Raw genomic sequence first — 25,865 nt, forward strand, 5'->3', positions numbered from 1 at the left:
CCACTCTTGCGTAAAAGAGAGAAGGATCACGCCAGCCCACGTGGTTGTGAAGAAAACCGTAGATGCAAACAGAGTGTAACAGCTGCATCGTCCTCTTCCTGAGTCTGCAGGGAGCCTGAAATGAGAGTTCTGTTGTGTGAGAACTGCCCTGTTCTTCTCAGTTATTTGTTAACTCTGAACCCTAGTGATGTCCCTTTAAACATCAGCATTGTTATTTCTCTCCCTGCTGATCATCCAAGCCGAAGAGTCCAGCTAATGTGCCTTACCCCTTGATCCCAAACTGTCCCCCTGCATCTCCCCGGGGGCCAGAAATCTCCAACTGCTCTGGACCCAGATGCCAAAACCTCCGGCTTCCTCCGTGATGAGCCAGAGGCTGCCCAGCGGGGTCCTGCTCTTTGTGTCTGAGGGGAGGGTCAGCACTGACGTGGGGCTGCGTCCTGTCAGGGTGCGCACGCTGCTGCCAGAGGAGACAGTGCAGCCTCCAGAGCTAGGAAGGCTCCTTCTTCCAGCAGTGCAGGGGCTGGATGGGGGGACCAGAGACTGGGAATCCAGGTGCAGTGGCCCCGAACTGTGACATGCTGCAGTGACTCGGAGAAGGGAATGACCCGCATCCAGCCCTGCAGTGGGCTGAGTGGACCTTGACGGTCTCCCAGCCGAGCACTGGCTCAGCCAGCTGCTGCTGAGCATGCAGGATGCGATGGGGCACAACACACGGGCTTGCCAGCCCGGTGCGCCCCTGCCTTTCTGTGGGACCTGGGAGTTCGGCTGCTTTCCACATCCTCAGCTATGAGCCTCTTGTTTTCTTCTGAGTTGGGCCCCCTGCAGCCACCCCCTTTCCCCCGTGGGCCCTGGCTAGCTGCCCTTGTGCCGGCCAGCGAGTTCCACGGTCTCTCTCTGCACGGTTTCCCCAGGCAGCCTCCCAGTGGGCAGGCAGAGCTGTGAGCCCAGCCTAGAGAACGGTTTTGGGATCCCCTGTCCTGCAGCAGCGTCACGTCCTAGGCGAGGTCAGTTCTGGTTCTTCTAGGAATCCCTCGCTGTGCACGGCGCCCTCGGCTATTGGGATGCAGGGGGCGAGGGGACGATGTTCTAGATACACGGGGAGGAGTGCACCTAGCTCCCAGTCCGTGGGGTGACTAGCAGGAATGCAAAGCTCTCAGCCCGGCACCTACACAGCACGGACCACAAACCCCAGGAGCATTGTTGCCCAGCTCATGAGTTCCCCACGGAGGTGACCCTGGCCAGGGGAAGCCACTTTCAGAAGTCCTGCCTTCCTGCTCACATCCCGCGGCCGGCCACCGCTCCAGCTGGCTGGCTCTGACCCAGCGCGCCCACTCGGGCTCCCGCGCCGGGCGTGTCGCACTCGTCGCTGGCACGGCAATGGCAAAGACCCGGTGCCTGCTGTGTCTGTCGCCATGGTAGTACCAGAGCTGCTGGGCTGGAGGCAGCACACAGGCCTGGGCTGGTCTAACCTGGGCTTCTTGCTCTGATGGGCTCTTGCGAGCCTCTGTCGCAGCTCCGGTAACGGGAATGCTGTGGCTGCCCGTTGTGACCCCTCCCTCCCCGCAGCCGCGCAGAACTGGGCTGCAGAGTCCCGGCCGTGAGGCGAGCAACGCACCAGGCCAACGGCTGTGTGGAGCCCACGCACTCGCCCGCTGCTGCAGCCCCGCCACGCCCATCGCTGCTTTGGAGGAACCTGAAGGCGTGTCCCCTGCCCGCTGGGGCCCGCACAACGGGCTGGGTGCAGCCACCTCCTCCCGACTGTATCCTGGTCCTTATGCAAACGCCCCCGGCCAGGTTCCCCTGCAGACGTGGGGCAACGTTAGCTCTTAGCGTGCCCGAGCAGCAACCTAGCGGCTAGGTCTGCACCGCAGAGCGAACCCAGGCAATCCTCGCTCACGTGGACTCCTCCTGGGCCAGCCTGGGCCAGGGAGCCAGCCACGCAGCGCGCGTGCGAGCCGCTGAGGCGGCGTGCTAACACGAGCGGTAGCTACACCCCCGGAGGGTGGGTTCTCGCGCGTGGACAGGACTCGAGTGGGGGCGACACCCGCGCGCACGGCAGCGAAGAGGAGCCCTAGGAGTCTGGTCAGCTTCTCGGGGGCTGTTTGCAGGCCTAGCGAGGCTTGGCGGGCCCACCATGCTGGATCAGCCTCTAGGCCCTCCCAGGCCAGGATTCGGTCTCCAGCAGGGGCCAGCCCCTCAGAGGAGGGTGTAAGAAGAACCTGCCCCCCGGCAGTAGGTCTCTCCCTGACCTCGATCACCTAGAAGCCGGCTCCAAGGTTTTGTTCCCCTTCCGCTGTCAGCGTTGGGACCATCACATTGTCCCACATCTGCCCTCCGCAGGGTGCCTGTTCTCCTGCCTCTCCCAGCTGCCGGGCAGCAGCCCCGTGTTCTCCTAGGACACCCCCCCGCTAAGCCTTGGAGGGATGAAGCCGGTTTGCCAGGCCGAAGGCCACAGCTGGGTCTGCTCCCCCAGCCCAGGCTGGAGAGGCCTCGATGGAGCCGCCCCGGGATGGGAGCTCAGTTCCAGGGAAAGGGGCAGCTGCTCCCCACACGCACGGGGGTAACGAGTCTAAAGAGCTGCCCCGCCTCCCGCTGCCTCCTCTCTCAGCGGGGGAAAGGCTCCGTTCAAAGCCTAGAGGAGGGAAGCCCACAGCAGGCTGGTGGGGCTGGGCCCCATATGAATGGGTGGCACTTGGAGACTTCCCACCATGGCTTGGCAGCAGGGAGAGGCACTTATGCTGCCCAGCCCTGAGCTCCACCTGAGCCTGGCAGGGAGGGGCCTGGGCAGAAGGTCTGAGCTCACTGGCTGGCTGGCCCCAGGGAGGAAACGAAGATCAGCTGCTCACTGGAGTCAGCTGCCCCTGGCCTGGCCGTTCTCAGAGCAAGTGGGGTTCCCGGCACTGGCAGGAAGCCACCCCAGAGCAGTGAGGACCCCTGCATGCCCCCGGGGCCCACGCCAGCACCAGGAGAGCAGCCGCACTGCAGGGGAGCCCAGCTGGGTGCCAAGAGCCACCGCTGCCAGGTACTGAGGGAGAAGGAGGTTTGCTTTGGGGGTGAAGAGGAATCTGACCCACCTGATGGCTATGGGGAGGGGCCGGGGCAGCGTGCACGGGGCGTCCTGCCCCCGATGGCCGTGGTCAGGAGCGCGCACAGAGCAGCGTGAAGCCAAACTGTGCACTTTAATTCCCGCACCTGGTTTAAAAGAGAGACAGGACTTTCCCAGGGACTTTATTGCCAGCAGCTGCGTGAGCAACATCCTCTGAGTCCCCGTGGGCTTCTTTGGGCTGCTCGGTAGCCAGGCTGCCGTCCTAGGGGCACCGTACAGGCAGCCCCCTTTTTCACACCTCTCCCCCTCCCCAAATTGCCATCCCCCCCCTTGATTGCTATGGTACGTTCCCACCATCCTCCCCCTGAGCGGCTGCTTTCCTTTCCCCCCGGGGGCTTAGTGCCGCGAGGTTCCGAGGAACCGATTTGCCCCCGGCGAGGGCCGAGGCAGGGGGACCGTCTGCATTCGGCTCTCCAGTGGGTGTCTCTGCTAGGATGAAATCCACGCCGGCCTGCAGAACAACAGCCCGGGCCTGGGGAGCCTTGTGGGTGGGGCGAGGATGGCGTAGGTGAGCCCTGTTTTGGCGCCGGGGGTCACTCCAGGATGGGGTAGGTGGCGTCCGTGGCCACCCCGCAGTTGTTGTCTTTCATGGACATGAGGATGTAGCCGTTGTTACCCCAGTAGGTGGACCAGGAGTTCTTCACCAGCCAGTACAGCTCCCCTTGGAGCACGCCGTAGCCGACAGCCAAGACCGCGTGGTCCAAGTCACTTCTCTGGTTACCTAGAGGGGCCAAAATAAATATGTAACCGACGGCGCTGCACCGCTAGCCAGCTCGTTAGTGATAGAGCCAGGGCCTCGCGTCTCAGCCACACGTCTCAGAGCACGTTGCAGCAGTGGATAAGTGTTGTTATCCCCCCAGGTAAACTGAGGCACCGCTCTGCAGCCTGGTAAGCAGGGAGCAAATCCGCTGGGTTTCATTCCAGATGCTCCTGATCCTGTAACCCTCCCAGCCAGCTTGTGGCTCTGGTGAAGCCCTGCCGTGTGGCAATATCCTCCTCCTCCGAGCCGGGCGTTCCTCTGATTGAGTTTCCTTTCATCAAAGCCATCGGGCCTCCCCCCCACCCCAAGGGAAACCCCCACATCTTGCTGAACTGGCTGGTTTGTCTGGTCTGAATGTACACAGCTGGGAAAGGAGACGCGGCTGCCCCCTAGCATCAGATCCCCTACAACGCACTGGTCAAGCCGCAGGGGCTCCAGATTGCCAGGGGAGTCATCGTGTGGTAGCGTCCCAGCATTGCCGGACCTGGCCACCAGCAGCCAACTGCCCAGGGCCATCCCAGGAGCCGATCGGCCGGGCCCGGCCGCACTCACCGCACTTGGGTTCATAGTAGACGCCGTTGGAGTAGAAGGAGAAGGACCGCCGGGAGGCGTCGATGCTGACGGCCACGGGGCCGTTCTTGTAGATGGCGGCTTTCAGGGCCGTGATGTTACCCGAGGTGACGTTGACGTAGCCTTTCATTTTGCCCACCAGCTCGGACTTGTTGTAGTGGCACAAGCCGTTCTGCGACACAGACGAAGGAGATGACAGCCGCTCTCCTCCACCCCTGTACGCGCGAGCCAGGCCGGCGGCCCCAGGAGCCGGGGAGCCATCAGCATCTCTGGCTGCTGGCGTGTCCAGGCTACGCTTTAATGCCCCTATTTCCTTTCTGTGACCCCAATCAGCACTGTGCCCCAGTGCCTTCCCCCAACACCCTCCATAGGCAGGGGAGTCTCACCCCCATTGCACAGCCAGGGAAACTGAGGCACAGAGCGAGGAAAGTGACTTGCCAGGTCTTCCAAGTCCCAGGCTAATGCTTTACCAGGGCCATGCAGCTGTAACTGGGGCCAGCAAGGGTGTGTTGTCAGCAGTCCCAGTGGCTGCTTCCCATGTGGATGCTGCACCCTGGTCACTGACTCTGAGCGGGGTCGCTGGAGCGGCCCCATGGGATAGAGCCCAAAAGCCTCTAGAGGTCTCGGCCCAGCTGGAGGCAGAAGCTCCCTCTTCGTGGCAACCTGCTTTTGGCTCACGGCCCTGGAACACACCGGGGAGGCTGAGCAGGACCAGAGCTCCCGTGCCAATGGAGCCGCTCCATGGGCACCTCCGCGCTCACCTGGCCTTTGTACAAGCCATAGGAATCGGTGCTGGCGATGCCGCCGTGCTTCTTGATCCACTCGTACGCGCTCCACTCCTCGCCGCCGTCGCAGCCGTAGTTCCCGAAGCCCCAGGAGCAGTCGATCAGGACTTGCTGGGACAGCGGGGTCATCACTCCAGTCTGGGGAGGGAGGAAACCCAGGTCCTCAGCTGCAAAGCCACAGCCAGGCGGCTGGCTCAGGAGCAACGAGCCTCGAGGGGGGTGTTCCCAGCTCTGCCATCCCCACCTCCAGCCAGTGTTGAGCGACGGCTGGGCCTACGCCGGGGGGTCACCACAACATCCCTGGATCCTCCTAATTCCACACAAAGACCATTCCCACCCCTCCAGCTGCTGGAGCGTCCCCAATCCCCTCCCCACCCTTGTTCCGGGGCTGCCCAGCGTTCTCGGGGCAGGGCTCTGGTAGCTGCAGCGCGGCTCCTGCGCTCCCAAGCCGAGCCCTGGTGTGGCCGCGCCGTCCCGCTAGGGAGCCGGCGGGGCTGCCCGGGACACGTAGGCACGCAGCTCGTGCCCTCAGCAGAGCAGGCAATCGCCTCGTCGGGAGGCGGGCGGGCTCTCACCTTGAGGAACAGGGCCCCCTCCATCGCCCCGGTGGTAGCAAAGCTCCAGCAGGAGCCGCACACGGCCTGGTCCTTCACTGGGGTCACGGCGCCTGGGGAGGGAGGGAGGGAGCGAGGGGTCAGGGACTGAGACATATTGGCCAGGTGCCTCCAGGAATCTCCATCTGGGGAGCTCTAATCCACCCGGTTCCCTCTCTGCCTGGCTCCCTCCCTCGCTGCCCAAAAGCTACCAACGTTCCCCTGTGATGCAGGGCGTAGAGTGCTGGAGACGGGAGTTTTAGGTTCTCAGGTCTGGTGCTTCCCTGGCCTGGGTGCTGGCAGAGCCCTCCTCTCCCGCCAGGGATCTCCACGCACTAACTAGCAGCCATGAATTAGGTCTCGCACGGCACTGTGTGGCAGGGACGTATCACCAGCAGGGGCGGCTCCAGGCACCAGCGCAGCAAGTGTGTGCCTGGGGCGGCAAGCCGGGGGTGGGGAGGTGCCCATCGCCGTGAGGGCAGCAGTCAGGCAGCCTTCAGCGGCGTTTCTGTGGGAGGTCCAGCGGTCCCGTGGCTTCGGCGGCAATTTGGCGACGGGTACACCGAATCCGCGTTACCAGCGGACCTCCCGCAGGCATGCCGCCGAATCCGCGTTACCAGCGGACCTCCCGCAGGCATGCCGCCAAATCCGCGTTACCAGCGGACCTCCCGCAGGCAAGCTGCCGAAAGCCGCCTGACTGCCGTGCTTGGGGCAGCAAAATACATAGAGCCGCCCCTGATCACCAGCTCCACTTTAAGATGGGGAAACTGAGGCAGAGCCTCGGTGACTTGCCCACAGTCACATGGGGAGTCTGTGATAGGAGCAGAAGCCTTGTCACTTGTTGCCTAGGAGAACCACAGCCCCCCTCTCATGCTTTATGAGAGACTTAAATATGAGTCGACAGTGTGCCCTTGTTGCCAAGAAGGCTAACAGCATTTGGGGCTGTATAAGTAGGGGCATTGCCAGCAGATCGAGGGACGTGATCATTCCCCTCTATTCGGCATTGGTGAGGCCTCATCTGGAGCACTGTGTCCAGTTTTGGGCCCCACACTACAAGAAGGATGTGGAAAAATTGGAAAGAGTCCAACGGAGGGCAACAAAAATGATTAGAGGGTTGGAACACATGACTTATGAGGAGAGGCTGAGAGAACTGGGATTGTTTAGTCTGCAGAAGAGAAGAATGAGGGGGGATTTGATAGCTGCTTTCAACTACTTGAAGGGGGTTCCAAAGAGGATGGATCTAGTCTGTTTTCAGTGGTGGCAGATGACAGAACAAGGAGCAATGGTCTCAAGTTGCAGTGAGGGAGGTCTAGGTTGGATATTAGGAAACACTATTTCACTAGGAGGGTGGTGAAGCACTGGAATGGGTTCCCGAGGGAGGTGGTGGAATCTGCTTCCTTAGAGGTTCTTAATGTCCGGCTTGACAAAGCCCTGGCTGGGATGATTTAGTTGGGGATTGGTTCTGCTTTGAGCAGGGGGTTGGACTAGATACCTCCTGAGGTCCCTTCCAACCCTGATAGTCTATGATTCTATGAATGGATCACAGGGTCACCCCCAGTTTATTCAGCTAATGGGGCTGCAGCTTCTGGATGGCAGCACTGCTGCAGTAAGACCAGCTTTGGCATCATTCGTTCCCCATTAATCCCTCCCGGAGGCATTCAGTCTGGTGCCAGCCCCGGGCCAGCCTGCTTGTCTCTCCCGGGGTCCCTGTGCCCATGGGGTGGGGAAAGGGAGACAGGAAGAAATGATCCTCCTGGATGGAGGTTTCTGCCCAGCAGCAGCTCTGTAAGCACCCGCTCACCGTACAGCCTCCAGTCCAGGATCTCGGGCAGGATGAGGCCAGCGTACAGCTCCGACGGGAACGGCTGCCCGTTGTTGGGGGCCCCGCTCTTTAGCCGGCCCCGCAGCACGGCCATCTCCTCCGGGGTGCGGTCGGCCAGATGGTTCAGCGCCAGCTTGTAGGACAGGTTGGCCCGATTCTTGGAGTGGACGAACCTGGGAGGGGACGGATGATGTGACAAGAGCGGGAGCTGGGCAGCTCTGGCTTCTGGGTGCTGCTCTGCCCACCGGGCACTGAGAGCTCCTGCCGCTGCTCTACAGGCCTGGCGAAGGAATCCCTCCCCACTGGGTGCACCCGCAGCGTCCTCCCCTGCGCAGCAAGCAGATTAACCCTTAGAGTGCTGGCGCAGCCAGGCGGCTTCGGGAGATGCCTGGCGCACGCAGGCTGTGACCCGGGAGGGCTCTGTGTGTTGGGGACGGAGGAACCAAGTGATGCCGGCCTGAAAGGAAGTCAACAGACCAGCTCCCGCTTGCAGCGCAGACACACCCCGGGGGGGGCTGAGATTGCAGCTCCTGGCGGCAGACCCAAGGGAGCGCTGCTGGAGCCAGATCAAAGCTAGTCGCAGCGTGGCCGCAGCAGCACGGGCGGTGACCCGTGCTGGCCTTCAGGCCACAGCCCCGTGAGGATGCTGGGCACGCACTCGAGCGGCCAGCGCGTCTCATCACCCTGCTGGATGCTGCTGGAGCTAGCTTTGAGCTAGCGAGCTGCCGTCACGCCCCCTGCCTGCAGGGGAGACGTTCCTAGGCCCCGCGGGGGAGAAGACTTGGACTCCATTCTCCAGCCAAGGCAGAGTCACCTCCCAGCTCCCTGGAGGAACCCTCCGGCCTCCCTGACCCCGGCAGAGATGCCGTTTCCTTCAGCGCACGATGCACCAGCTCTCTCCTCCTCCGTGACCCCAGAGCCCCCGCTGCCCCCGGGCAGCCCCGTACCTCATGTTGTGGGTGAAGGTGTGCTGCCTGTGCTCCATCTCCCGCTCGCCGTCGTAGCTCTTCCCGAACGTCTGCCGGTAGTGGTGGAACACCTGGTGGGACCGGTCCTCCTGCTGCCCCACAAAGTCCTGCATGGGGTTGGCCAGGATCCAGCGCTCTGCTCCCAACCCGGGGAGCTCCCCACAGGACTTCGTTCCTAGGGCACAAGCACAGGCAGCCGTCACCCCAAGACTCCCCCGGCCCGGTCAGGTGCAACCTGTACAAGAGGCTTCAGAGATTGCCCTGATGCCTGCAGGGGCGGGTGGACCGAAGCTCTCCCAGCTGCCCAAGCTGCATGGGGCTTTGCCTCTCTGCACGACGCTTTCCCCATGGACCGCTCCTCACTCCCTTCGAAAACGCAGCCCAGCAGGGCTGGCTCAGACAAGGCTGCAGGCCCCCACCCCTCACCAATGCTAGTGCCACGTTCACTGCTCAGGGCCCAGTGGGGAGCAGGCAACCAGAGCTCCACAGGGATAATTAGATCCCCTCCTCACCTCGCCCCAGGGAGCTGGGAGATCCCCTCTCTCTAGCCCACTTTCCCAGCAGGCAGCCTCCATCTTCTGCCGGCAGATTCCCATCACAGCCACATGCTGGTTCGGCCTCTCATGGGCCTGCCCGACCTCCCATTCTCTGCCCGGGGCAGGGGGCAATTTGCCCCGGGCCCCACAGGGGCCCCGCGAGCCCTGGCCCGGCGGTGGTCTGGGTCTTCAGCAGCATTTCGGCGGCTGCCGAAGACGCGGAGCGACTGAAGGCCTCCCCCGCTGCCGAAATGCTGCCGAAGACCCGGACCGCTGGGTTGGATGCAAAGAGAAGACATTGGCATGGGCACTCGGCAGGGGATCTTGGCCCTTCCAGATGCCAGGAGCCATGCTATGCCAGCAGGGCTTCCACAGAACCGTGCTACCTCGCAGAGAGGCCTGCATCCGCTGCGAACCTTATCACCCGAGCTGGCTTAGCTGCTGGGACCCCAGCCAGCCACCGGTGGAAACATCTGAGAGCGGGCAGCAGCCCCCAGCCCGATATTGTCTCCGACATTTCTACAGCCCACGTGACTAAGCCGCCCTTGCTCGATGTCTGTCTGGAGCCGGAGATGGGCGAGGGGGCTGGTCTCCCTGCCCCGCCCCTGAGTGCCTCTGTCGAAATAGTTTCACTGCTGCTTCTGGGCACCTCCTGAATCTGACATCAGTCTCTCCCATGGCAACAGGACGTAGGGGGCCGCCCACCACTTCCTCTCCGCCCTGGGCTTCTTGAGGTCAATTCCTGACTCTGCCACCGATGACCTGGGGCAGGCCACATCCCCTCGCTGTGCCTCGGTTCCTAATCCTCCGCTCGGATCCCTTCCTCCCCCTTTGTCTACGTGCCCGTCAGGGCTGGGCGGGTGCCTGCACACGTCTCGGTGCAGCCCCTAGCGCGAAGGGACCCTGCTCCCAGTTGAGCGCTAGCGCCGTACAGAGAAAAGGCTTGACTCGGGCCGGGATAAATGCTGGCCCAGGGATAGAGAGGGCCCCCCCGGCTCGTCTTACTGTTGGTGGGGAGGTCGAAGACAGAGGCCGGGTAGCTGTGGGTGAAGTCGCTGTAGTCGATCTCGTACTTGTCGTAGTGGGAGCCCAGCACGCTGTTGTAACCCCGCATCTCGTAGTGGATGGGGGACCAGCCGCAGCTGGTGTTGGTCACCCACAAGGTGTAGATATTCTTCTTCTTGCCCCAGTCGGACACGTCCTGCCACACGCTGCAGTACTGCCCTTTGAAGTACTCCTCCCGCAGGAACTGGGGAGGCAATGGAGGGGAGCCGCAGTTAGACCCGGAGGCTGTGTCCAGCGCTCTGCTGGTGGCACTGACCCACGCTGCCCACGGCCCCTCTTTCCCGCCCCGAGGCAGCTGGTGCGAATCCAGCCTTAAGGGATGCTGCCCAGTGCACGGAGGTTGTGGGGGTAGGCACCAGCTGCAGACCCAGGCTTGTTTCATCTTCTTGCCCCGTCCCCAGAGAGGAAAGTTTAATGAGGCTCTTGGGGGCAGGGATTGTCTCTTGTTTGGTGTCTGTCCAGCGCCTAGCGCAGCTGGGACCTGGTCCGTGATTGGAGCTCCTGGGTCAGCTGGTACCATCCTACATAATAAATAATTTCTCTAGGCCAGCCAGAGCACTTCCTGCACCCGCATCCTTCAGTCATGGAGCTAAAAACTCCTCAGCCACCACCAGAAAAGTCCTTCTGGCTTCCAAGATCCCCAGGGCGACCCCTCCCCCATCCTCCCTTCCAACCCAGTCCTCCCTTGTCTACCTCTGGCTATGCCCTCCGCAAGCTGCCTCCTCCCTTCTCATGGGCTCGGCAGCCACCTCCCAGGTCCCCTCTGCTGCTGGCTAGCAGCGCCAGTTGCATGTTCTTCAGACTGCGTGTTGATGGGCCTGCCTCTAAGTGAAGCTCTAGTCTTGAGTGATGCAAAGGCCAACATTGGGGGGTACCCTGTCCCCTGGCAAATTCAGACCATTTGCAATCCAGACGATTTCTTACTGCCAACCCTGGGATCTGAGAGTCAAGCTGAGTCCTTTCCTTCTGCGGCATCAGCCCAATCATAAGGCTCCTGCCCCCAGTGATAGCTGGGTGACCCCTGGGGATTGCACAGGCGGAACCTGGAATTTAGTTAGTAATGCTGTCGATGCACGAGACAGAACAGAATCCGGCTCCTTCTCCTAGAGCTGGGCTGGCTCTGCGGAGCTCGCGGGCCGTGAAAGCGGCTTCGGGTCATTCAACGTGGCCTCTGAATATATACAGTGAGCAGCTGTGTTATTGGCCCTGGGATTCCTGAAGCACCCAGTGGCTCCAGTCAAGCTTCAGGGCCCCCCCGTGCGCATCACAAGGAGACGGGCCTCGCTCGAAAGAACTCCCAGTACAGAGAAGGGCTACTAGGATGATCCAAGGAATGGGTCATGTCTTATAAAAGGAGACTCAAGGAGCTTGGCTTGTTTAGCCTAACCAAAAGAAGGCTGAGGGGAGGTATGATTGCTCTCTATAAATATATCAGAGGAATAAATACCAGGGAGGGAGAGGAATTATTTAAGCTCAGTACCAATGTGGACACAAGAACAAATGGATATAAACTGGACACTAGGAAGTTTAGACTTGAAATTAGACGAAGGTTTCTAACCATCGGGGGAGTGAAGTTCTGGAACAGCCTTCCAAGGGGAGTAGTGAGGGCAAAAGACATATCTGGCTTCAAGACAAAACTTGATAAGTTTATGGAGGGGATGTTATGATGGGATAGCCTAATTTTGGCAATTAATTGATCTTTGACTATTAGCAGGTAAATATGCCCAGTGGTCTGTGATGGGATGTTAGGTGGGGTGGGATCTGAGTTACTACAGAGAATTCTTTCCTGGGTGCTGGCTGGTGAGTCTTGCCCACATGCTCGGGGTTCAGCTGATCGCCATATTTGGGGTCGGGAAGGAATTTTCCTCCAGGGCAGATTGGCAGAGGCCCTGGAGGTTTTTCACCTTCCTCTGCAGCGTGGGGCACGGGTCACTTGCTGGAGGATTCTCTGCACCTTGAGGTCTTCAAACCACGATTTGAGGACTTCAATAACTCAGACACAGGTTAAGGGTTTGTTACTGGAGTGGGTGGGTGAGATTCTGTGGCCTGCCTTGTGCAGGAGGTCAGACTAGATGATCATAATGGTCCCTTCTGACCTTAAAGTCTATGAGTACAAGCTTGAATCTTTTCATAGCCCCGTTCCCCAGAGAGCTGCGTTAAGCACATAGCAGTATATCCATGAGTTTTCCCCATACGCCCAGGCCTTTTAAACAGCCATTGCCAAATTATCATCCAGGAGAAGCAGATTTCAGTTTTCATTCAGAGTCCAGGACGCGTGAAAGCAACTTTGCCCAACGCCCACAGTGGGGATCTCTCAGTAGCAGGCAGCTGAGTCACCACACAGGCTGCCACCTCGTTGCAGTAAGGACTAGTTGCAACAAATCTCCCAGGGTTGGGAAGGGAGAAGAGATTCTCGGCCAGCACTGGTGCCTCCTTCCCAGGCTCACCTCCCTCTGCAGGGTCTGGCTGGCCAGGCAACTCCCCTGCTCGGACTGGGGCCGTCCATTTCTGACACTGCTAACAACCACACGGGGCTCCTTGGCTTGCTGTGCTATTTTTGTGCTGCTTAGACACGGGGCTTCCCCAGAGGGCATGGAACTGGTTCTGCCGGCTCTTATGCTTCCTGGCTCTCAGCAGGGGATGGAGAGGAGTGGGCAGAGTGGAAAACATGCCACCAATCTCTACCTGGAATTTCCCCAGGGAAATTTCTCTACCTGGAATGTCCCCAGGGATATTCAGCTAGGGTTAGAGCAGTCACGAGGCTGCTCTAAACTGCTCCAAGTATTAAGAGAGAGAGTTGGGGAGCTGTAACAGTGCATCTTCCCGGCTGCACCCCACAGCGGGGACCTGGGAAGCTACACAAGGTGTGTGCATGAACCTTCACCGGCCAGGAGAGGCCAGGAAGAACATTGAAAGACACAGGGACTCAAGCAAGGAGACAGAGACTCGGCATTTACCGATAAGCTATTGAACAACTGTCTGCGGCTTCCCACATACCAGTAAGGAGGAGGCCTGCAGGGCATGGGCAGGCCAACTGTCAGGTGCTGTCTACAATGCCACACGGACTGGAGAGCGGAATGGGGCTAACGGTTCTCCCAGCTACAGTGAACCCAATCGCTGCTCTGACCCGGCCAAGCTGCTGTCAGTCTGGGTCTGAGTCATTGCCCCTGGCCCAGTGCCTGGTGTCCTGTGCTCCTCCCCCATCCTGCCCAGCTCCCCGGCGGAAGGGGCTCACCTTGAAGCCATGTGTGTGGGGAAAGACGCTCTGCGGCTTGACGAGCTTCTCTTTCGTGCCATTGAGCCGGAAGCACTTCACGACGTTCACCTCGGTCTCAGTAGTTTCCGGCGTAATCTTGTAGCTGGTACCGTACGGCTTCACCGATCCCAGCTGGTAAGTTATCACCTGCCCTGCAAGGTAGGAAGGGAAAATAGAGGCAGCCAGTTTCTACGCCACAGAGCACCGACTGAGGGGGTGGGATCCTGCTTCCCCTCCAGGTTAGGAGATGCCACGCTGCCCTGAGTCACGGGCGTGGTCGTTGGGTCTGGGAGAGCCAGGCACGGCATGCAGGTGACAATAGGAAACGTCACTCGAGGACCCTGCACTTCCACTCTATCATCCTCAGTACGTGACATCCACATTGCTGTCCAAATCCACCCAGTCGTCCAAGCAGAGGCAACCCCTGCCTGACCGATAGCGGGACCGAGCCGTCCATCTGCAACAGTTCAGCCTCGACTTCTTCGCCAACGGCCGCAACTCCTGAGCTAACCCAGCCAGCCCCTTGCACAAGCAGGAGATGGTGTCACCCCAGACTTGGCACGTGACAAGTTCTGCCCCTAGGCACATCCTGCTCTACAGACCCACAGGAGACTCTCTCTAGTCCTCCTCCCGCAAGTACCCTGGCAGCTTACCGTGGTAGTACTGGATCCGGCTCTTTGCTCCGCTCAGGTTGTACCAGGCTTCGAAGGGCTCCTCGATTTCGGCGTACGGCAGGCTGATGACTCCTGCAGCACACGAGGGACAGGTTAGTCAGTGTCTTTTGCTTGGCGTCGGGGGACAACAAGGGCACAGGTGTAGTTAGCGGAGATTCCCCGGGAGAACGCACACTTCCAGCCGGCCCCTTTAGCCGACACGGGTGACAAGGGGGAGCCTGTCGCACTGATGTACAGCTCGAAAGCACAGGCGTGGGCACCTGCCTTTGGTGCTCTCCGGATGAGGCGCCTGGAGGGAGCTTAGCAGAAAGTGCTGGGCTCTGGAAGGTGCAGGTGTTCTCGCATGTGGTTGAGAATTGCCATAAATCAGTGCAAGCCTCCGACCAGCTGTCCCCACTGCCCTAAGCCAGTGGTCCCCAAACTGTCGGGTGCACCCGCCTGGGGGTGCGCGGAGGAATGTTCAGGGGGCATGTGGCGGGGCCTGGGCCACCCGCCCTGGGGGGCAGGGAGGGAGTGCCAGGCCACCCAGCCCCATTCTGCCCCCAGACCAGTTTCAATGCCAGCCACAACTCCGTTCCACCCCCAGCCCAGCTCTTCCCTCTCCACCTGTAGCCCCAGCTCCCCCCCCCCAGTTCTGCCCCCAACTCCACCTTCAGCCCCCGCTGCTCTGCTGAGGAAGCCTTGGCTGTGCAGTAAGGGGGGGGCGGACAGATTCCATTACTGGGAAGGGAGGGCGCGACAGGAAACGTTTGGGCACCACTGCCCTACGCTATGGTGGGTGGATTTGCCAGCTCACCCAGGGGAAGCTCCTACACTCCAGACACGTTCGGTATATGGCTACGCTTTGAGCTGGGGGAGAAATCCTCGGGCTAGCGCTGAAACCAGAGCGCAGCCGCAGCAGGGGCGAGTGTGCAGCTCTGGGGAGGTGCCCGCTTCCGTCTGGGAACCTGGGAAGGAGACTAGAGGGCTCTGCTCTGGGGCTGAGCATTTCCTCACAGCCCTGGAGCCGGCTCTCACCCCCTGGGGTTCAGAGTCAGCCCTGGGCTAAGCTGTCTATGGAGCCGAGCTCATTCCTGCCAGCAATGGATGGTTCCTAGGGGCTCTGTTGGCCACTCAAGTTCCTCCATGCCCAGCACAACACAGAATCCTGGGCATGGATTACGCAAAGACCGGGCCTTGAACCCAGGCTAAGCGGCCATTAGAGAGGCTCTCCCAGCGCTGCCAGCTCACACCCTTGGTTTCTTGGGCTTGTAACTGCTGCGAGAATTTATCCGGAGCAAGCGCTCTGTGCGAGGCTCGCGCCGGGGCCGGGGGTGCGCGGCACGCGTGTCGAAAGGCCAGGCTCTGTCGTTGGAGGGATAAGCATAGGAAGCTAGACAGTAAAGTGCAGCTTTGTTGTTGAGGAGGGTTTGTGCAGGCCACCTGCGGCCCGCGCAGCCGGCTTGCCACAAGCCGCGCCATGGTTTCATCCTGGGAGAAAGCCGCAGACTCTCCTCAGAGGCCCGGTCTCAGGACATTCTTCTGCACTGAGTCTAGAACAATCATGATCATTCTTTGGTTCGGCGGTAGCACACCCACAGTGCACTGGGCGCCGGCCCCACAGAGCCAGGAAAACACAGCTCCTGCCCCAGGACCTTCCAGTCTGAGGAGACCAGCCAAACTAGAAGCCTGCAGGAGAGGAACGTGGGCCCAGATCCGCAGACGTAGTTAGGTTCCTACTGTCCATTGGAAGTTTGGAGCGTAAATACCTCTGAGGATGCGGCCCCCAGCACTCCGGAGCCCGGCTGGGTGCCAAGCTCTGGTTGCTAGGGGAGCTGGGAGTTGATGGAGTTACTGGGTCGAGCTCTCCTTTGGTTATTGTTTTTTTTTCTGGGAAGGGCAGATCAGATCCAAGGCCTCAATTAACCTCAGCAGCAATTAGCCCGCCACAGCTTTGCACAACTGCACCGGGCACACCCGTGGCTCTGCCGGGTTGGGCAGAGGCTGAGATGCTTCTTGGGTGCCAGCCAACCTGGGCTACCGGAGAGCTTTGTGGCGGACAGAGTAGACTGCAGAGGAGGACTCCGGTCCTAAGCCCTAGTCTACACACACACACACACACACACACACACACACACACACACACACACACACACACACACACACACACACACACACACACACCCTGCCCATCCGGCCCTGAGTTGTACAGACAGAATGTTACCTTTGACATGGTAGATATCTCCAAATTCAGGGATCTTGCTTAAAGGTTTGCAGCGTTTTCCTGAAAGAAAAGAAAGACAGAGGTACGGAGCCGTCCCTGGCCTGCTAACCTAGCCGCCATGTTCCCCCTGTTGGAGGGCTCCAGTTACACCCGAGGGCCAGTTTCAGACCTGGGGCAGGTGGGTGCAATGCCAGGGACTTCAGTGGAGTTGCACCTGTTTACAACAGCTCTTGGCTCTAGAAATGGCTGCCGGGGTTTGCATGGGGCACTCACTCCAGCGAGGGCGGGTACGATCGAGGTGGCCCTGGGCCGTGTCCTGTAGTGGTGGGAGCAACCTGAAATCGAGGCACTGAGATGCAACGGTGAGGTACATAACTGAGCCGTGTGCGCTGCATGGGTATCAGCACGCAGTCTCCCAAAGCCTGGTCCCAGAGCACCCTGGGACACCAGGTTGGGTACCTGGGGAGGACGTCCCCAGAACCCTACACCTGGCGCTTGCCCCCTGCACGCTCGCCCTCGCCCAGGAACAGGTGACTGCTGCCAGGTCTGCCACCGCCTCGCTGCAGCTGGGAACCGCTCGCGTCCGCCGGCGGAGTGCAGCTCGCACGTCCTGGCGGGAGGCCCTGTCAGTCACACAAGGTGAGACGGGACCGCCAGGGTCAGCCAGACGGCTACCCAGCCTCCTTTGGAAAACCTCCAGCAAAGGCACTTCCACAACCGCCCAAGGCGTCGGTTCCGCTGGCCTTGCACTTAATCCAAACCTGCTCTGCTGTAGTTTGAACTGGTCGCCTCTTGTCCTGCCCCCTGTGGCAAGAGAGAACAACTTTCCTCCATCGATTTTCATGGCGGCCTTTCAAATATTTGAAGACCGTCTCATGTCCTCCCTTTACGCTCCTCTGCTCCAAACTAAACATGCCCCGTTCCTTCAGCCTTTGCTCAGCTGCCTTATTCCATCCCTTCCATCAGCTTCCTCGCTTGCCTCTGGATCCTCGCCAGCTTCTCTCCATGCTGCTTGGCCGATCAGAAAAGATTTGGCCAAGATTTCCCCAGGGGAGTGCCTGATGCCACGCTCCTACATGCATACTGAGGCACCTACGTAAATGGGTTTGGGTCTCAAAAGTGACGAGTGCCCACCAGTTCCCACTGGCCACGCTGGGCTAGGGTGGCCAGACAGCAAGTGTGACAAATCGGGACAGGGGATGGGGACTAATAGGAGCCTAGGTAAGAAAAAGCTCCAAAAATCGGGACTGTCCCTATAAAATCAGGACATCTGGTCACCCTGCGCTGGGCGGTACCAGGTTGCATTGGGGGGCTGGCAAGGTGTGGTCCCATGGCCTAAGCCGTTGCCCTGTGAGTTGCACAGGTCAGGATTTGATCCTCACAGTTTAAGACACATCATATGCTTCCCCTCCTTTACCCCAGGGGACGTGGGCGTGCAGGCAGGATCTCTGCTCCCCAACAATTTGGCTGGGGTTTAGTCATCAGCCGCAGGCTAAAAAGCCAACACGCCCTGTGTTTTAAGGAGCTCGTCTTTCCCCTCATGTCAGCATCTTCCTTGGAGGGGGACAGGTCTTTAAATTGGAGGGGTAACCGCAGCCTGTCTGGAAGCCACGCTCCCCATTTGCAGAGCACGCCATGGTGCCCTCGGCTCCCTCCACCCTTTGGTCCCCGAAAGGAGGCTGGGGGGCCGAGAGGAAAGGCAGCTGGCATGTGGCACAGAGACGGTGGCCCATGGCCCCTGCGCTTCTGGGTAAGAGCAGTGCCTAGGGGCTAGCACAGGGGTCGGCGACCTTTCGGAAGTGCTGTGCCGAGTCTTCATTTATTCACTCTAAGGTGTCGCGTGCCAGTCAGACATTTGAACGTTTTTAGAAGGGCTCTTTCTATAAGTCTATAACATAGAACTAAACTATTGTTGTATGTAAAGTAAATAATGTTTTTAAAATGTTTAAGAAGCTTCATTTAAAATTAAATTAAAATGCAGAGCCCCCCGGACCGGTGGCCAGGACCTGGGCAATGTGAGCGCCACTGAAAATCAGCTCGCGTGCCGCCTTCCGCACCCGTGCCATAGGTTGCCTGCCCCTGGGCTAGCACATCACACAGGACCCAGGTCTCTGCTAGAGAGTGCAAAGCCCGAAGGAGGAAGCTGCCTTTTCCCTGACGCCCCTCCCTGGCGGTGATGCTGGGCACAGGGGGGTAGCAGGTGGCTCTGTGCCACTTTTGCCAGTTTCAGGCCAGTTCTGCACAAAGGACTTGGCCGGGGTCGGGGCCGCTGCATACCCTGAGAGAGTCCCAGATCGGAGCGCCGAGGGAGCGCCAGCGTCGCCGCAGCTAATGCCAGGCTGCAGCGCAGCGTCAGGGGAAGCTGCTGCTGGGCTGCAGAGCACGTGCTGCCCGGAAGAGAGGTGCCAGCTCACGCCCAGAGAGAGCCCGGCCACCCAGGTTTGCTTTTAGGTTCTAAAAGCGAGACTCTTGGATTCCCCTGGAACATTTCACGGCAGTCCCTGCTCCCACGCCTAACTCAGCCCCCTCTGCCCCTACACAGCTGCCCCCCGCCTGAATGGTCCCCCTACTCCAGCGCCGCTGCACGGGGCATAAGGCTGAGGACTATCCAGGCGGTCGCTTGCAGGAGCCAGTGGCCCCGCGTGAGACCTCACCATCCGGTCCAGCTTGTCTGGCCACATTTCACTGGGCAGAGCCAAGCGTCCCACCTACTCTGCCCCATCGAGCTGGGGATCTCCAAGCGCTTCACAGACACGTGTGAGCAGCGCCGCACACCCTGGCGTGGAAGATCAGTATGGGTCTCTCCTGGGGAAACTGAGGTCCAGGAAGGGGAAGTGACTTCCCAAGGGTGACGGAGGAAGCCTCAGTCTCAGTCCTATGCCCTAAGCACAGCCCCATCCTCCCTCCCAAGGAGGCGGAGGAGAGGCACTCTGGTAGCCCTACAGGTTCCCCCGCTCCCATCACCTGTCGCCCTCCATCTGCTCCCACTTATTCATCCCTCGGGGCTGCAGCAGCTCCACTCTCCCCAGCTCCGGCTCAGCCGGTTGCAGAGACAGACTCACCTGCGACCGAGCTCCACAGTGCGAAGAGCAGAGCCCACTGGAGCGCCCCCATCCTCGCAGCTCCCTGCTTAACCTGCCCTGGGCTGCAGCCGTCTGAGCAGCAGCTCCTAGCACCCCCTTGACACGGTGCAGGCAAGACCAGGAACTCGGGGAGCCAATGGCCACAGCCAAGCCCTGCCCAGAGGAGGGGAAGGAGCCTGAGCGAGTCTTTGCAAACAGCTCATTTGCTGGTGCCTCTAGTGCTGGGAAGGGTGGATTGGGCAAAAGAGGGAGGAGTGGGGAGGTGAAATGAAAGGGCGAGAGCGGCTCCTGGCTCAGGCAGGGAGAAGAGCAGAGGAAACGAGTGCTCAGCGCTGCAAGGGGCAGTGGGTGCAAGGGTGGGAGGGTGAATCAGAGCAGGGGTGGCAGGGCCAGGCCTGGTGGTGGGGCAGCCCTGCTACGGACAGGCCTGGCAACGCTTTTGCAGGATTTAACTTGCTTACTCGGCTTAGCGACCGCGTTCTGACGGTGGGGAGCGGGGCTGCAGGTCAGGCCTGAGGGGCGTTGGCAGAGCTGTGTGGGCCCAGGACTGGAATAGCAGGGGGCTGAGGAGCAGGAGCGAGGGGCGGGAGGAAGCCAAGGAGGCTGTGAATCAAGAGCAAAATTCCAGGTGTCTCCTGCAGCCCCGTGCTGAGCCAGGAGTCGCTTACAGCAGGCTCATTTCGGCACGGGGGCCGGTCGGCTCCAGAGCCAGCCAGCCCGGCCCCTAGAGCCTGGGTCAGACTGACTCACACCTGGGCCCTTCAAGCTGCTTTTTCAGCCAGCCTAGATCTGTCACAAAGGTCTTCTCCCCCGCCCCTACCCCCGGGTCAGAATTTCACCTGCCATGTCAGGTGTTCAAGCCCCTCTCTGGGGTCTGGGTGAAGGTGACACGACTCATGCTGGGGGGTGACTTTAATGCAAAGTAAAACTAGTTGAGACCTTAGATGATTAATGTGGCCCCTAAAGGCAACGGGGCTGGCCCAGAACAAGCCCCCCCCCCCCCCCCCAAGGCAAGACCAGGCAGGCTAGGGAAGGGTCCCAGGGGCTGCACCGTGTGCCAAGGAGACCGGGAGAGAGCAGAGCACTCAGCAGAGACAGTAGCTCCCGCTTCTGAGCCTGCAACAAGGCACTTGTCCTCCCCGCGTGTGATGGGCCTAGGCTGCCTGCTCTGGGAACGCAGCCCCCAGAAGACCAGCCGGTGGGAATCTTAGGGGCCAGGGAGAACCCGTGACTGAGGAATCAGGCAGGACTATTGAGTCTGACTCTGTGCGGGAGAGACCAGAGATGGACGCTCCAGAGACTGGCAAAGGGGAAAGAGCAGAGGCCCAGGGGAGCCTGGTGGCCTGGCCAGGACCCAGACCCGCAGGGGGCCGGAGTGGGGAGAGGCATCACAGCCCTGAGATCAGGGTGATGGGTGTGTCTTGTGAAAGGGCCTCCTCTAGGGCTGGGGCACGCACGACATGCACTGGCCCTGGGCTCACATTGCTGTGCCCAGCCCGAGGGAAACTGAGGCACAGTAGCACATCCAGACCCAGAGGGGAGAACGGCCAGTTGCTCTCTTCCGATTGGGTGGACACAGCAATTCCTCCAGTGATGTCAGAATGTCAGCCAATCGCTGCTGTCTCTGGGCGTGGGAGTGCGGGCCGTCCCTCCTTGGCCCTGTCCCACCTTGGCAGTGCTGACTGGGTCCCATCTCCCCAGCAGCTCATGGCCTCTGAAGGTAGCCGTGCCCCTTGGTGAACGTGCCAGCTTCTGTCTGGGTCTGAGTCGGGACCCCTGCAACACCCCCCCTGCAGCACCTGCATCCCCACATCCACCTGGGAGCAGCCATATCCCCCGCTGCCCTGTGGAACGGCCGAGTGAGCCCTCGCTGGGCGTGCCAGGCCGGCTGTGAGTGACCCCGCGAAGCTGAACGCTGCTGGCCACCACGTGTCACGCCCAATAGGTCCCGTGGTTCCCTGCTGAACTCCCAAAGACCTTTCAGTCCTTTAAACCCAGCTGCCGCGCACCACAGATCCCACGGCTCTGGTGCCAGAACGCCACTGGGAGGCGGTGAGTGCAACAGCGATCTTGCCTTGTGTCTCCTCGCTGACACACCAGCCCTGACCTAGACTGCAGCCCCTGGACACTCCGGTGCAGGGTGAGCGTTACCACAGCTGAGGCAGCTGACGCTGAATGAGGAAGCCGGGCCAGCTCAGCCCTGGCTGTCATGCAAGTGCCTGAGGTGGAAATGCAGCCCCCTCTCCGCAGTCTTGTGCAGAGCAGCCCGTGGTGACTGGGTCACTGATAAGATGTTGCAAGTGATTAGTTGGGTTCCGGCTCGATGCATGCTTCCCCACCCCCAACCCTAGCCAGGCAGTCCTCCCAGCGGCCCTCCGTGGCTCACTGAGCGGTGCTGCTCCCGGACGGCAGCCAGACAGGGTTTATTCCCAACGCCGAAGAGCCGGAATCCCTCCGGAGCTCAGCAGGAGCCTGGCGAGGCCAGCGCAAAGAGATCTGCTGACTGCAGTGGCACCTTTTCAGCTCAGATGCTTCCCACGCCCTTCACGAATCCGCTTAGCGCCTGCTGGGGGCGCTGGTCAGTGCTGACGGGGACAGGAGAGTAGCACCTTGCTGGGTCGTCCTTGGGGTGCTGCCACGCAAGCCCAGCCTGCCTCGGTTCAGGCGATGCGACAGCTGCAGGTGCAGGCACATGGCTCTTCCCAGGACATGCTGCAGCCACAAAGGGGGACGTCTCACAGCCGCGTCCCCTGGCTTGGGTTAAAGCTACTCCTGGCCTAACACAGGGCCTCAGAACTGCGCTGGGGAGGGGGTGATGCCACTGGGGACTAACTCAGCGTAGGGACTCGTCTCGGACAAAGGGCTGGGATCAGCTGGGCTCTCCGATCCCACCCCCCCACCAGCATGGGACCCCCTTCCTGCAGCCAGCATTGCTCGCTGCCACCCACAAGTGTGGGGCCTGATTCGCCGCTGCCCGCACGCGGTGGAGCCTCCGGTGCCTGTGCACAGGAGGAGCAAAGCACCACGCCGCGGGAGAGCGCGTGGTGAGCTCTGCCTTGGGAACCTTTGGCACTTACTTGGCCTAGGTGGAAATGCCGGCACAGAGGGCAGGGCGGGGAAGGCTCAGGGCCCTGGGCATCCCAGCACCCAAATGCTTTCCACAGTGCATCCTATGAGGTTTCCAGCCCGGCGGGATCTCCCAGCTCCTGCAGCAGAGCCGCTCCCACAGTGCCCTGCGCTGCCGTTGGGAGGTTTGGGAGGCAGCCGTGGAGTGTGGGATGGAGTTAGGAGAACTGGCTGACCTGGTGCACATGCAAGGCCGGTGGCGTCTCATCCCCACTGGGTGTGGTGGCCAGCACCAGTGTGACCCAGAGCAGAGCGAAATCCTGGCTGCCTGTTGTTGCAACCCGCTTGTGCGAGGCCTGGAGCAGCTGTGTGAGGAGCCAAGCCATTGCACAGCTGCAGGCTCAAGGCCTAACCTTCTGCAAGACTTGTTCACCCAGCGTGGCCAGCACCTGAGCGTGTAGATAACCAGGCCCTTGTGTGTGTGTGGGGGGGGGGGGGGGGGAATGACCGCCCCCTTCCCCCACCTCCCCATGGCTTCCCTGCCACAGCAGATCGCAGGCTGCCTGCAAGTGGATGTTGCAACGCACCCCAGCTGTTAACTCACTTGCAACACAAGCTCCTTCCTGTGTGAATGAAGGTCCAGCCCCTTCCTGTTGGGTGACATGAAGCAGAAGGGATCTCTCCTGTGTGACCCACTGTGGAGCACCAGGCCTGCTAAAACGTCGCCAGCCGCTGAACATGGGGGCTACACTGAGGCCGGTCCTGCTTTGCCATCCATTCCACCGAGGCTCACAGGGCCGCTGCTGAGCAAAGAGATTCAGTGCACCGCCTGGCATCGCCTGGCACCTTGGTCTCTCCCACTAGGGGTACATGGGTGGAATGAAGTGACCCATGCTGCTATCCGAGAGCTCATACCAGATGATTTCATGGGTTCTTCTAGCCACCCTAGTGTCCATCTTATGTTTATTACCAGGCCTTCCAATCCCAACGTGCTTTCTAAATCCGGGCCAAGGTTTTTAACCCCCGAGGCCTAAACTCAGGCTCCTTGTTCCCTGTTGAGGCCCCTGGGTAAGTGGTCTGATTTGCAAAGGTGCTGAGCACCCTGCAGCTCCTACCGCCGTCAACTGGTGCTTCAGGGCATGCAGCATTTGGGGGTTTGCTAAAGCACCCAGGGGAATCAGGCACCTCCAAGATTTTCAGCCTTGACTAACTTCAGGGGCCTCAGCTTCTGGGCTCCCAGCTGGACACCCTCTTCAGGGGGCTGATTTTTCAGACGGCGCTTTCTGGAAATCCAGGTCCTTTTACAGTGACTCAGGGTAGGACCCAAAAATTCAGGCACCCCCCCCTCCAAATCACTAGTCACGTCTGAAATGCTCGGCCTCAGGGTCCTTTGCAAATCCCAGCCCCTTGGTATACGCAGACGCAGCACCACTGCGATGCAACCACCTCGGGGGTGGAGAGCGGCAGCCAGGCACAACAAGGGACAGGACACAGAGGTAGGGGGCCGGATACACAGGAAGTAGAACAGGGAGGCGAATGCAGAAGCTGATGATCCATAAACGCTGTCTGAGCGTGAACCTTAAGCTACCCCGATAGGCAGGAGGGCTACGGGACGGTCTCAGAATCCCTCACCGTGAGCTCGTGAGGCATCAGCAGCACTGAGCCTCTTTGCCATACAGGTCTTTAAAACACACCCCTAAAAATAACCACCAGGCTTGCAAAAAATAGCACCTGATTCGTGCTGAAAATACCCCGGCGCCTTGTGCTCCGGTCCCAGAGGCTGGATCGTCTCTGCAGGCAGGGAGACAGCGGCCAGAATCAGGCTGGGGGAGGGGACGTAGATAGCGCTGGTCGCTCGCTGGAGCTATTTTGGAGCTGGAAATGTGGTAAGTGCTAGCAGCATTCTCAGGCTGATCAGCAGCAGGTTCCTCTCCCCAAGTCGCCCGAAAACAGAATCAGGGACTTGGTTTGTTCACACTGCAGGAAACGTCTGTTTTGCAATGATTGCCCTTCATGCACCCCCATTCCCTCCCCATGGCCTCAGGGTGCTGGGCAGGGGGGCCTGGGCTGGGGTGGGCAGCCCCTGCTTGTTGGCTCCGTCAAGTCACAAGGCCTAAGCCCTCTCCTGCACAGCTCAAGGCTCCCAGCCTGGCCCAGCTGCCAATCTTCCTGGGTTTCCATGCCGACTCCATGGTTCCCAGGCCCCCGGCTGTTTTTAAAGGGAGTTTAGCACATCTGGAAGGGACCAGCTGGACCGAGCAGCTTTGCCCATGTTGTCCTGACAGTGGGTCTCCGCCCTGTCCTGGAGGTGCCGCCTCTAGGGATAAACAGAGAGTTTGGTCTCTGGGCCCCGTTCATTCCCTGGCCTCTTGGCTCTGGCTGCCAGCTGGGAGGCTGATTTGAGCACACGAAGCTCGTCTAGTAGAACTGATCTGAGATCTCTGACTTGCTCCGGAGGCCTAGTCCTGAGCCCTCCCTGCCTCTCCCGACTCAGCACTTTCTGAAGTGCCCTTTTCCGAGGGCAGCTTTGCACATCTCCTCCTCCAAAGTCTCCTGCTCCCGGTCCACGTGCAGGCTCCTTTTCGAAGCCCAGCTCCGTCCGCACGCCGGACCGTGCCCTGCTGGGTTGCAGAGCGCTGGGCCGTGCCCCCTGCTGCCCCTCTGCTCTGGCCCGAGCCATGCGCTGACGCTCTCAGGCTGAGCCCTGTTATTCTCCAGCTTCGGGGGTGTTTCCCCATGGACCGAACCGGCACAGCCCCTGCACCCAAGAACATGGGCTGACATCCAGAGCATGGTGCTGGCCAAACAATGCACCTCACTGACCCCCATTGCCCCACTGCATTCGGATTATTCTCCCAGTGCGTCCACAGCCGGTCAGTTCCGTTACCCATCCGCGTGTGGGTATGAGGAGGCGTAAGGGAGTCTAACTCACCCGTCACCCCATAGTTTTCCTGGGCTGTGCCAGTCATCCCCTCCCCATACAGTCTACAGGGGGTTGGGCGTCGTTTTGCCTCTGCTACAGTCGGAATTTAAAAAATCTCTCTGGGGCGAGGTGCTGTGATGGCCTGGGTTTCAAAGGGCTTTGGGATCCTTTGTTATGAATGCTGAGTTAGGTGTGATTGTCATCAGTAATTATTGGTAGCCATCAAGAGGCAGCAGCAGCTGAATTCAGGGGAAAGGATGGCCCAGTGGTTATTACTTTTTGCCTGGGACTGTAGCGATCTGGGTTCAGTTCCCAGCTTTGCTACTGACCTTGGGTAAGTCACTTAGTTGCTCCATGCCTCAGTTTCCCTAGTTGTGACCTGAGGATACTAGCACACAAGGGTGTAGTGAAGCTGAATATATTTAAGCATTTGAGGTACCCCCATTGCTGCAGTA

General features: G+C 60.2%; 1 protein-coding gene across 2 annotated transcripts; it reads right to left on the reverse strand.

Moving 5' to 3' along the window:
* Positions 1-3,358: 3,358 nt before the first annotated feature.
* LOC120389026 (digestive cysteine proteinase 2-like) lies at positions 3,359-23,260 on the reverse strand. 2 transcript variants are annotated; one of them, XM_039511160.1, is made up of 11 exons: positions 23,092-23,260; positions 16,339-16,398; positions 14,115-14,207; positions 13,441-13,613; positions 10,146-10,389; positions 8,584-8,779; positions 7,616-7,809; positions 5,797-5,888; positions 5,198-5,359; positions 4,419-4,608; positions 3,359-3,827 (listed from the first exon to the last, which is right to left on the reverse strand). In XM_039511160.1, the coding sequence occupies exons 1-11, from the start codon at positions 23,225-23,227 to the stop codon at positions 3,640-3,642; spliced, it is 1,728 nt and encodes a 575-aa protein (XP_039367094.1). In that variant the 5' UTR covers positions 23,228-23,260; the 3' UTR covers positions 3,359-3,639. The 2 variants fall into 2 exon arrangements, with proteins under 2 accessions (XP_039367094.1, XP_039367095.1); XM_039511161.1 differs by lacking the exon at positions 23,092-23,260 and adding an exon at positions 19,401-19,544 and having other exon boundaries at positions 3,360-3,827.
* Positions 23,261-25,865: the final 2,605 nt, after the last annotated feature.

Source organism: Mauremys reevesii, linkage group 23 (assembly GCF_016161935.1).
Source record: "Mauremys reevesii isolate NIE-2019 linkage group 23, ASM1616193v1, whole genome shotgun sequence".
Taxonomy (NCBI): Eukaryota; Metazoa; Chordata; order Testudines; family Geoemydidae; genus Mauremys; species Mauremys reevesii.

Excerpts from the sequence above, each read along its gene's own strand:
- LOC120389026 (XM_039511160.1), bottom strand. The coding sequence starts at position 23,227 with ATGTTCAGCGGCTGGCGACGTTTTAGCAGGCCTGGTGCTCCACAGTGG. Across the intron at positions 10,390-13,440 it reads CCCACACACATGGCTTCAAG|TTCCTGCGGGAGGAGTACTT; the intron begins GTGAGCCCCTTC and ends TTGCCTCCCCAG. Across the intron at positions 5,360-5,796 it reads AGGGGGCCCTGTTCCTCAAG|ACTGGAGTGATGACCCCGCT; the intron begins GTGAGAGCCCGC and ends CTCCCTCCCCAG.